At 48.5% G+C, this 12,599-nt stretch overlaps 1 protein-coding gene across 1 annotated transcript in view; it reads right to left on the bottom strand.

Annotated features, from left to right (window-relative positions):
* LOC139754806 (protein CIMAP1C-like) overlaps positions 1-12,599 on the bottom strand; it is a 60,351-nt gene that overhangs the window by 28,696 nt on the left and 19,056 nt on the right. The window contains 1 exon segment of the mRNA XM_071672639.1: positions 11,038-11,146. Coding sequence (XP_071528740.1) covers positions 11,038-11,146 — 109 coding nt within the window.

Here is a 12,599-nt window from a genome sequence, read left to right as displayed (position 1 = left end):
CACACGCACACACACACACACACACACACACACACACACACACACACACATCTTAACATATATACTATCTCCTGCTCCTGGTGTCGGTAACAGATGTTATCTTTGCATTGCAGGCATGTGATCCTGGAAGTGCAGATGTATTCCTGTTGCTCCCATCTAGTGCCAGAGATTATGTTATGGAGTCCATCAAATATATAACTCAGTTACATATATAAACCTTTTATAAGACTTTCCTGATACCTTACGAACACCACGACCACCTCAGCTTCCCTCACATACTTATGCTAACTACTTAATGATCTGGACAGTGGTACACTTGGCTCTGGCAACCACACAGGCAGCCCCTGGACGACTGTAAACATGGTCTCACTATACGTCTGGTGTAGTGTAACTGTATATGTGGCCAGAAGGTTCATGTGGCCACAATGTGTGTCAGGTGCCTCAGCTAACCTGGCCACCACAGTTAACACGGCAGCAGTCACCACACCACAGTATGAGGCCATCAACAACAAGCACACATCACAACGCTTCCCTCTCCTGTCACCAGATACACCTTGTGTGAAGGATGTTGATGACTGGGTGTTGAGGACGGGGTGTGAGCGGGTCTAGCACAATATGAACCAACATGTTGCTAGTGGCAGGTGGACCCAACCTGCCTCCAAGGTTTGTTTACCTTCACCATCTTTACTACAGTCCGTCCTCATGTAGCGCCTCTCACGTGTGTGACCGCATAGATTCTTTTTTATTTTTTCCAATTTCGAATACGTAATAATGAGATAAAGAATACTTTTGTTGTTAACACTGGCCACCCTCCTGCCAGCCAGCCAGCCACGGTCCCTGACGCTCCTCTCTAACGGTTATCATTATCATCAACGTGGATCCCATATATAGACCTCCCGACCGATTCATGCACAGAAACTTTTGAAATTTACACGACGCAAACTATCAAATATACCAAGTTGATCAAAGTGACAAAAAAGTATATAAAATCCGAGAAAAATTCGTAAGTGATATTTGAATGCTGTTAAAACTAGCCAGGCTTCAACAGATGAGACGCCTCCATCACCAGACTTATAAGGGAATCATCATCATCATCATCATCATCATCATCCAGCCAAAGTGATGGTCCATGTGCTGAGTTGAGGGGACGTCGTCGGAGCGTCCTGGAGGACCAGTCCTGGTGTCCGGCTGCGGCTCCCACACAGACAAGCTTACACCTGGCTGGCTGGCTGGCTGGCTGGCTCGGGTGCACAACCTGCCACGCCACCTGACATATACCCACCTCCACAGTGACCCATGTCTGGTGGACCACGACTGGTACCACGGACACGTCACTGCGTTTGATATCTTCAAAAAAAATATGTATGTTTACTGAATGTAACAACTGATGATCATACACAATGCCTCCATCACACTCCCCACCTTCCCAGGGTACTAGGACGCTACACACACAAGGTTTGCCTTTATCAAGTTCCGACCATGCCCGTAAGGAAGTCCCGGCTGCGGGTCTGGAGATGAGGTGGAAGAGCAGGGGACCAGCGTCCCCAGCCTGAGATGATTAAGATGGGCTCATTACACAGCCCTGGACACTTCTGGTCAGTGCACAACACAGTACTAACATCAGCTAGTTCACTGTAGTGCAGCTAGTGACAGGTGCAGCCACAGTAGAATCTAAACACAATGACCTCATGAGTCAGAGGAAGTTATGTGGAGTGATATTAATGTTGGGTGTTGGCCTGGCCGTCTGCTGGATGTGTGGGAGGCTGAAGCTGCTGCTGCTCAAGGTTACCAGGTCCTTGTCTTAGCAACGTAGACCAGGTTACCTACAGGACGGGTCACTAAAAATATTTTCTTCCTGCGAGGGACAGAGGAGAACATAGGGTAGATGTTCAGCGGTACAGTAAGGGCGGTCGTGTACCCATGCATGTGAGTACACCATGGCAAAGAGCTTATCAAATATCAAAGAAATTTCTAAAATATAAGTTGACTTACAGATGAATTCCCACATCACGTCTAGTAACATCCAGTACGAGATATCAAATATGAAAAAAGTAATATCGTGAGCTAATGATGAATTAACATAGAGCTTTGATTGGGAGTAGGGAGTACTGCAGTTTTGTTGGCTAACTTTGGAAAGTTTGCCTACAGATTCTGTACCATGCATTATACTGTTATTCTAATAAATGTATCGTCTGGTAAAAGGCGTTCGTAATAATACAATATAAACTGATCAGAGGTCCTCTACTGTGTACACAACCGAGAATGGTTCTTCTCACACATACGATATTGTTGGAAACACCCACCACTCCACATTAAACTTATGGTCTCACTCACCACATCATTATTGTCGTGCCAGCTTACCTGCACACATGACCTGCTTATCGTCCGTCGTCGGGGTCACTATCCCTCAATTTTGGTCATAACTTCATAAGTTATAGAGTGTTCAATCTAGAACTTGATCTTCCTCATATCTCCGATTAAAATTATAATTCAGATTTTACCCGATTGTAACTTTAGATGATTCTAATATTTCAAACCAATATTTCCAGCCGTTCTTATACACAGTTACCATGTAGTACTGGCTGGAAGCGAACCAATGTTCCATGGATCACTTATAGTTAAATATTGACAAACGCCTTTTATTCAAATTGTCTGACTAGTAATCTGTAGTTAGCGGCGCTAGTTAGCAAGAATGGTAAACATTTACCTCGTTCACACAGTGGCATTGGCTGGCCCATCTTGCTCTCTTTTATCCGTATGAAATGTTAGTCATTCTTATAATGATAATAAAATAGTAATTATCATCACACTGACTAACTCTAATGAGTTGCATGATAATATTAAGTATATTACAAAGAAAAAAAATTCCAGACGAAGTATCGAAAAATTCCGGCTGTTTGATTCCCAATAAAGTAAGTACTTGTGTTCAGCACTTTGCACCATCACCTTAAAGAAGATATCAAAAGATCTCGGTTGTATGTATATCTACAGTACCCCATCCCCTGGCCCCGTGCGTGGCTGGACAAGTCTTCCTCTCCCCCACACATCCATTTTAGAATAAGCCTAATTATTTCTTTCCTTCATCGGTAATGATGACAACAATGGGAGGTCGTGTCACATCTCTAACTAGGTCATCCGGCAAATTTGGATCTTCCCATTAAGGTCAACTTTCAGCAGGAGCTGCAGGGTCGGGTAATAAAAGTTGATGTCAGGATGGCGAGACCTGCAACTCCCTGCCCTCGGCCAATCACAGCCACGTGTTTCCGCTCATAAAGTTCCGATCCTTTTCCATATTTGCTTAGCAACTGAAGACTTAAGGTCGTCGTGAGATTTTCCTTACTTCCCAAGGTAACCCTTTCTATTACCTGCATTTTAATCGTGGAAACACGAAGAATTAGTTCATGGTTTCGTCTTACGTCGGACCTATGCCCAGTTATTTCATACATATACCGTATTAGCTTTGCGGAGTTTATATCATGACAACAGAGTATATGCATGGTCTTATTGACGTACTGTATCAAGCCAAGGCGTGACCATCCTGGTTGGTAAGAACAATGTTTTGCTCTACACTACACACTCACATTTTCATTCGTGTCTCTGAGAACAACATAAAATCATTTAATATTTTCTTCTGATATTTTTTGATTCTTGGTTCTCATTCTCGACGTCTGAACACAACACAGGGATGCAGTCACACCAGGCCAGCAGGACAGTATAACTTAGGGTGTGAGGCTGGCCGTACGAGGTCATTTACTCGAACATTATCATGTACCGTATACATAACATTATCATGTACCGTATACATAACATTATCATGTAACGTATACATAACATTATCATGTACCGTATACATAACATTATCATGTACCGTATACATAACATTATCATGTACCGTATACATAACATTATCATGTACCGTATACATAACAGTATCATGTATCGTATACATAACATTATCATGTACCGTATACATAACATTATCATGTACCGTATACATAACATTATCATGTACCGTATACATAACAGTATCATGTATCGTAACTACGTATCATGTACGTATACATAACAGTATCATGTACCGTATACATAACAGTATCATGTAGCGTATACATAACAGTATCATGTACCGTATACATAACAGTATCATGTAGCGTATACATAACAGTATCATGTACCGTATACATAACAGTATCATGTACCGTATACATAACAGTATCATGTACCGTATACATAACAGTATCATGTAGCGTATACATAACTGTTCCCATTCCTTAATTGTGAAACATGATGCATTTTGTTAACCTGACTATAAGTGGACGAGCGGTGGTTATGTGTCACCGTGTGTACAGAGCTGGGGACCATGCGTGTGTGTAGGGTCAGAGCGTCGGTGTCTTCCGTGCTGGGTAATATAGTGAGCTGACGAGATGCTGAGGCAGGAGTGTGTAGCTCTCCTGCCACACAGTGTCTGTTGCGGGTAATCATAATAGAAATGTCTATAAAGTCCACAGTATATGCTTCACTACCAGAATACCTTCTGTACAGGCAAGGCACGGTAACGCTCACTTCTGACTGGAAGCTTCTCATCAGATCTTATGGTGAAGTTTCCTATATATATATATATATTTACCGTGTCCTCTGGTGTCCATGGTAAGCCAGAGTAAAACCCTCCTGAAGGTGAAGACCTGAACACTAGTGACAAACACCAGGTCAGTTTCTGCCATGATACCTTGTACGACCTTCACCTGACTCAGAAATGACTGAATTGCCTCCTCTCCTCACACGTGCCAATGAAGTGCTTCTTCGTCTCTGACACACTTAACATATAAGAAGATCTGTTCTCAAAAACGGGCAACGCTACATTTGAAACGTTACAACGGAATGAATGATAAACATTTGCCGAATGGATCGTCTTGTGTATGATGTTTGCGTCTCAGGTTTGGGTAGCAGAAATGTTCCTGATCTCATCTGCCCAACTTACATGACTACCTACGAACACATGAACGACAATAACAACACATACAAAGTATCTTCCAACTCTTACATGTGTTGTATCAACGGACGACGAACCTGGAAACTGAGAGGCCATTTCCCATGTGCCAGCAACAATGAAACTTCCCCGAGTGTGGCCCGAGGGTTGTTTACACCCTTGCCTTACTTGGAGATAAGTTATGTTGAGAGACTTGAGGTAAGGAGCTGTGGGCGGCCGGCCGCTGGTGCTTGGCCCTCCCACTGGCGCCGCCGCCCCACAACCACGGATAATGCTCAACATTACTCAAGGATACACACTTCTCTTTTGGTGTGCCATGCTTATCTTCCTCACCACCTAACATGGTTGTGGGAGCCATGCTGTACACCTGCAGGTGGGAGCCATGCTGTACACCTGCAGGTGGAAGCCATGCTGTACACCTGCAGGTGGGAGCCATGCTGTACACCTGCAGGTGGGAGCCATGCTGTACACCTGCAGGTGGGAGCCATGCTGTACACCTGCAGGTGGGAGCCATGCTGTACACCTGCAGGTGGGAGCCATGCTGTACACCTGCAGGTGGGAGCCATACAGCAACGCGCGCGCGCGTTGTGTGTGTGTGTGTGTGTGTGTGTGTGTGTGTGTGTGTGTGTGTGTGTGTCATCCACACATGTAAGGCCGTATTATAAGTAAACATCCAGCCCTGACCGTCCACACCTGGGGTCACCCACACCTGGGGGGTCACCTACATAAGGTCATGCGTAAAAAATCTCTTACACGTAAATGAGAGAGACTGAACTCTATCATAATAAATGTAAAAGAGATAGATAGATAGATAGACATATAATATATATATATATATATATATATATATATATATATATATATATATATAGAGAGAGAGAGAGAGAGAGAGAGAGAGAGAGAGAGAGAGAGGAGAGCTCACGATAGGCGAAAGAGAAGTCAGTATGTGGACTACCAGGAACCATCTGCCACACGGGAGCTCGCCAGAGGATCTGGATCTTCAGGCAAGAATAAAAACTTGACAAATTTAAAGGGAAAACAGGACAGGTCAGAGACGTGTTCTCCAAATGGAATGAGGTCAGTCGTGGCGGGCCTCATGGATCCTTCCTGGCGCCATTGATCTTGACCGACGTCAATGAGTTTCTAGGACTACTACTAATACGACTACTACTACTAGGACTACTACTACCAGACTCGTACCTGAATATGTTTAGATGACGTCAGAGTCAGGGGGAGGGTGGGGGAAAGAAGAGAACAATGAGGATTGTATGAAGGTACAAGGGAAGGTGAGGAACGCCAGAGCTGCTCTGATACATGTCTGGTGAAGTTCCACCCAGAAATTGTAATGATGGGACGATGAAAGAAGGTCTCGATCCCTGTATTATCTACCTGGAAATGAAGTGTAGGAATGTGTATGTGAGAGGAACTTGGTAGCTGACAATGTACTTACTCTGTCGCTACTGAACCTTATTAAGAGCATCATACAGGAGACGAGCTCTCTTATGTCAAATGTCAGATTTACGATCAAGTATAAATATTCACCACATATGTTATCCAAAAACTATGTTGTATTCTCAAGTTGGATCAGACACAGACAAACAAAACACAGAGAACTGAAAAGGGAAGGTCCAGCGGAGGGCAGTACCAGCATTGAGAGAGCTGAGTTACGGTGAGAAGTTAGAGGCCATAAATTTATTCAACTTGGAAGAAAGAAGAGAAAGGGGTGACGAACTTCACCTTCAACTTTCTAAACTAGTTTAATGATGTGGACAGTAAAGTGTTCTTCAAAAGATTCAAAGACAGAGCAACCAGAGGTCATAAAGCAAGCAGGAAGCGTGTTGATGTATAGTACAAGAGTAGTAGAAGAAGAAAGTAAACTTGGTGAATGTGGACAGCACATACAAGTTAATATTGTCCTATAATAGCTGAGGTATAGGGCCCCACGGGTGTACAACTCCCTCCCCGTGCACTACAAGAACGGGGCCCCACGAATGTACAACTCCCTCCCTGTGCACTACAAGAACGGGGCCCCAGGAATGTACAACTCCCTTCCCGTGCACTACAAGAACGGGGCCCCACGAATGTACAACTCCCTCCCTGTGCAGTGTAACAGGTAATCACACGTGTAGTTCCCTTGCTGGGTAATAATGTGTGAAGATGGTGAAGCTTGTGACACCTTCCACATGAGGGCGGCCAGCAGGGCAGGTAGGTACGTACCTTGGTGAGGTACAACACTTGGTCTCCCTGCAGCACGGCAGGTAGGTACGTACCTTGGTGAGGTACAACACTTGGTCTCCCTGCAGCACGGCAGGTAGGTACGTACCTTGGTGAGGTACAACACTTGGTCTCCCTGCAGCACGGCAGGTAGGTACGTACCTTGGTGAGGTACAACACTTGGTCTCCCTGCAGCACGGCAGGTAGGTACGTACCTTGGTGAGGTACAACACTTGGTCTCCCTGCAGCACGGCAGGTAGGTACGTACCTTGGTGAGGTACAACACTTGGTCTCCCTGCAGCACGGCAGGTAGGTACGTACCTTGGTGAGGTACAACACTTGGTCTCCGCAGCACGGCAGGTAGGTACGTACCTTGGTGAGGTACAACACTTGGTCTCCCTGCAGCACGGCAGGTAGGTACGTACCTTGGTGAGGTACAACACTTGGTCTCCCTGCAGCACGGCAGGTAGGTACGTACCTTGGTGAGGTACAACACTTGGTCCCCTGCAGCACGGCAGTAGGTACGTACCTTGGTGAGGTACAACACTTGGTCTCCCTGCAGCACGGCAGGTAGGTACGTACCTTGGTGAGGTACAACACTTGGTCTCCCTGCAGCACGGCAGGTAGGTACGTACCTTGGTGAGGTACAACACTTGGTCTCCCTGCAGCACGGCAGGTAGGTACGTACCTTGGTGAGGTACAACACTTGGTCTCCCTGCAGCACGGCAGGTAGGTACGTACCTTGGTGAGGTACAACACTTGGTCTCCCTGCAGCACGGCAGGTAGGTACGTACCTTGGTGAGGTACAACACTTGGTCTCCCTGCAGCACGGCAGGTAGGTACGTACCTTGGTGAGGTACAACACTTGGTCTCCCTGCAGCACGGCAGGTAGGTACGTACCTTGGTGAGGTACAACACTTGGTCTCCCTGCAGCACGGCAGGTAGGTACGTACCTTGGTGAGGTACAACACTTGGTCTCCCTGCAGCACGGCAGGTAGGTACGTACCTTGGTGAGGTACAACACTTGGTCTCCCTGCAGCACGGCAGGTAGGTACGTACCTTGGTGAGGTACAACACTTGGTCTCCCTGCAGCACGGCAGGTAGGTACGTACCTTGGTGAGGTACAACACTTGGTCTCCCTGCAGCACGGCAGGTAGGTACGTACCTTGGTGAGGTACAACACTTGGTCTCCCTGCAGCACGGCAGGTAGGTACGTACCTTGGTGAGGTACAACAACTTGGTCTCCCTGCAGCACGGCAGGTAGGTACGTACCTTGGTGAGGTACAACACTTGGTCTCCCTGCAGCACGGCAGGTAGGTACGTACCTTGGTGAGGTACAACACTTGGTCTCCTGCAGCACGGCAGGTAGGTACGTACCTTGGTGAGGTACAACACTTGGGCTCCCTGCAGCACGGCAGGTAGGTACGTACCTTGGTGAGGTAAACACTTGGTCTCCCTGCAGCACGGCAGGTAGGTACGTACCTTGTGAGAGTACAACACTTGGTCTCCCTGCAGCACGGCAGGTAGGTACGTACCTTGGTGAGGTACAACACTTGGTCTCCCTGCAGCACGGCAGGTAGGTACGTACCTTGGTGAGGTACAACACTTGGTCTCCCTGCAGCACGGCAGGTAGGTACGTACCTTGGTGAGGTACAACACTTGGTCTCCCAGCAGCACGGCAGGTAGGTACGTACCTTGGTGAGGTACAACACTTGGTCTCCCTGCAGCACGGCAGGTAGTACGTACCTTGGTGAGGTACAACACTTGGTCTCCCTGCAGCACGCAGGTAGGTACGTACCTTGGTGAGGTACAACACTTGGTCTCCCTGCAGCACGGCAGGTAGGTACGTACCTTGGTGAGGTACAACACTTGGTCTCCCTGCAGCACGGCAGGTAGGTACGTACCTTGGTGAGGTACAACACTTGGTCTCCCTGCAGCACGGCAGGTAGGTACGTACCTTGGTGAGGTACAACACTTGGTCTCCCTGCAGCACGGCAGGTAGGTACGTACCTTGGTGAGGTACAACATTGGTCTCCCTGCAGCACGGCAGGTAGGTACGTACCTTGGTGAGGTACAACACTTGGTCTCCCTGCAGCACGGCAGGTAGGTACGTACCTTGGTGAGGTACAACACTTGGTCTCCCTGCAGCACGGCAGGTAGGTACGTACCTTGGTGAGGTACAACACTTGGTCTCCCTGCAGCACGGCAGGTAGGTACGTACCTTGGTGAGGTACAACACTTGGTCTCCTGCAGCACGGCAGGTAGGTACGTACCTTGGTGAGGTACAACACTTGGTCTCCCTGCAGCACGGCAGGTAGGTACGTACCTTGGTGAGGTACAACACTTGGTCTCCCTGCAGCACGGCAGGTAGGTACGTACCTTGGTGAGGTACAACACTTGGTCTCCCTGCAGCACGGCAGGTAGGTACGTACCTTGGTGAGGTACAACACTTGGTCTCCCTGCAGCACGGCAGGTAGGTACGTACCTTGGTGAGGTACAACACTTGGTCTCCCTGCAGCACGGCAGGTAGGTACGTACCTTGGTGAGGTACAACACTTGGTCTCCCTGCAGCACGGCAGGTAGGTACGTACCTTGGTGAGGTACAACACTTGGTCTCCCTGCAGCACGGCAGGTAGGTACGTACCTTGGTGAGGTACAACACTTGGTCTTCCTGCAGCACGGCAGGTAGGTACGTACCTTGGTGAGGTACTACACTTGGTCTCCCTGCAGCACGGCAGGTAGGTACGTACCTTGGTGAGGTACAACACTTGGTCTCCCTGCAGCACGGCAGGTAGGTACGTACCTTGGTGAGGTACAACACTTGGTCTCCCTGCAGCACGGCAGGTAGGTACGTACCTTGGTGAGGTACAACACTTGGTCTCCCTGCAGCACGGCAGGTAGGTACGTACCTTGGTGAGGTACTACACTTGGTCTCCCTGCAGCACGGCAGGTAGGTACGTACCTTGGTGAGGTACAACACTTGGTCTCCCTGCAGCACGGCAGGTAGGTACGTACCTTGGTGAGGTACAACACTTGGTCTCCCTGCAGCACGGCAGGTAGGTACGTACCTTGGTGAGGTACTACACTTGGTCTCCCTGCAGCACGGCAGGTAGGTACGTACCTTGGTGAGGTACTACACTTGGTCTCCCTGCAGCACGGCAGGTAGGTACGTACCTTGGTGAGGTACAACACTTGGTCTCCCTGCAGCACGGCAGGTAGGTACGTACCTTGGTGAGGTACAACACTTGGTCTCCCTGCAGCACGGCAGGTAGGTACGTACCTTGGTGAGGTAACTACACTTGGTCTCCCTGCAGCACGGCAGGTAGGTACGTACCTTGGTGAGGTACAACACTTGGTCTCCCAGCAGCACGGCAGGTAGGTACGTACCTTGGTGAGGTACTACACTTGGTCTCCCTGCAGCACGGCAGGTAGGTACGTACCTTGGTGAGGTACAACACTTGGTCTCCCTGCAGCACGGCAGGTAGGTACGTACCTTGGTGAGGTACAACACTTGGTCTCCCTGCAGCACGGCAGGTAGGTACGTACCTTGGTGAGGTACAACACTTGGTCTTCCTGAAGCACGGCAGGTAGGTACGTACCTTGGTGAGGTACAACACTTGGTCTCCCTGCAGCCAGGATCGTCTCAGGGTGTCGTTATGGAGGAACATTAGCCTGCACACGTGTCATGGCGCCACCTGATGATCCTTTACTGGCTGGACGAGTGAGGGTGGTGGGTGGCAGGACGGGTGTGAGGGTGGTGGGTGGCAGGACGGGTGTGAGGATGGTGGGTGGCAGGACGGGTGTGAGGGTGGTGGGTGGCAGGGTAATGTACTCACCTATGGAGGACCTGAGGGAGATGGCAGCAGGTCCAGGGCTGGAAAACTCGGCAGCGATGGGTCCACGTCGCTTGGTGGGGGTCCATGTTCCGTTGGTCTGACCTCCCATCTGTAACACAACACAACACATGTAACTTACATCTGTAACACAACATGTGTTGTAACTAACATGTGTAACACAACACATGTAACTAACATCTGTAACACAACACATGTAGCTAACACACCCTAAATCATTCATGTTACCACCGTAATATAAAGAAAGAGTCATCTGTGAGATCTAAGAGAAAAGAGGTTTATTTCTGGACTTATGGTCATTATTGTGGTGTAGCAGTTAGCGTTCCTGACCGTGACGCATTCACGGGCCGCTCAGGGTCGAGCGCATGGGTTCGAATCCAGCTGTTCATCCACCCCTAGGTGTTGGGATGCTGAACTAGTAAACCCCTCAGGAAAGGGGGCCCCGGGTTACTGTTGTACTGTTGGTTCACTGTACCTAACAGTCAACTGTTGTACCGTTAGTGCTGACAAGGAACTGTTGTAGCAATGATTCACTACATGACAATCAAGTGTGGTACCGTACGTTCGCTCATCACCCAACAGTCACTCACAAACTGTTGTGTTGCAGACAAAAGGCCACTTGTCAAAACGGAGGTCCTGGTCGTGTGCAAGATGCAACACATAGATTACCAATGATATTTCCATATATTAAGTCATCAGTAGCCATGGAAACTGGCAGAGAAGAAGACTTGCTAATATATGGTACGTATATGGAAATAACCACTACAAGGGCGTTACCTGCCTCGTACAAGTCTGACCAAGTGGAGATCTTCCCCATAAGTGCAGGAGCTGCAAGTATAGTGGCCATAGGGTGGCACATATGGTGGCCACAGGGGTGGTATGTATGGTGGCCACAGGGGTGGTATGTATGGTGGCCACAGGGGTGGTATGTATGGTGGCCACAGGGGTGGTATGTATGGTGGCCAGTAGTCTGGTTGACCCAGTGTTTGGTGCCACACATCATCATGACAATGAACGATAAGTTGAACCACAATTGGCCAGCCTGAGTAACCTGGAGGCCAACAGTTTTATATGACAGTAAATGGTGTCTGTCAACTGGTGGTCCACTAACCATAGGTTATAGAGATATTTATAGACTGTAGGTGATTGGGTAAGATAGGCAGGTAGGTAGATAAGATAGGCAGGTGGGTGGGTGGGTGAGAAAGTCAGGCAGGTGGGTAGATAAGATAGTCCGGCAGGTGGGTAGATAAGATAGGCAGGTGGGTGGGTAAGATAGTCAGGCAGGTGGGTAGGTTAGATAGTCAGGCAGATGGGTACATAAGATAGGCAGGTGGGTGGGTAAGATAGGCAGGCAGGTGGGTGGGTAAGATAGTGAGGCAGGTGGGTGGGTAAGATCTCGCAGGTGGGTGGGTAAGATAGGTAAGTGGGAGAGTAAGCTAGGCCAGAGGTGGGGAGCGTCTTGGGTTGTATAATAATCAATAGGTTGTTGTGAGGCGCCAGGTGGTCACCTCAACACACACACACAACACCGGAATCCCCGGTGT

Source organism: Panulirus ornatus, chromosome 17, assembly GCF_036320965.1.
Source record: "Panulirus ornatus isolate Po-2019 chromosome 17, ASM3632096v1, whole genome shotgun sequence".
Lineage (NCBI taxonomy): Eukaryota > Metazoa > Arthropoda > Malacostraca > Decapoda > Palinuridae > Panulirus > Panulirus ornatus.
The sequence above is the reverse complement of the archived record's forward strand: the minus strand, read 5'-3'. Positions and strand labels throughout refer to the sequence as shown.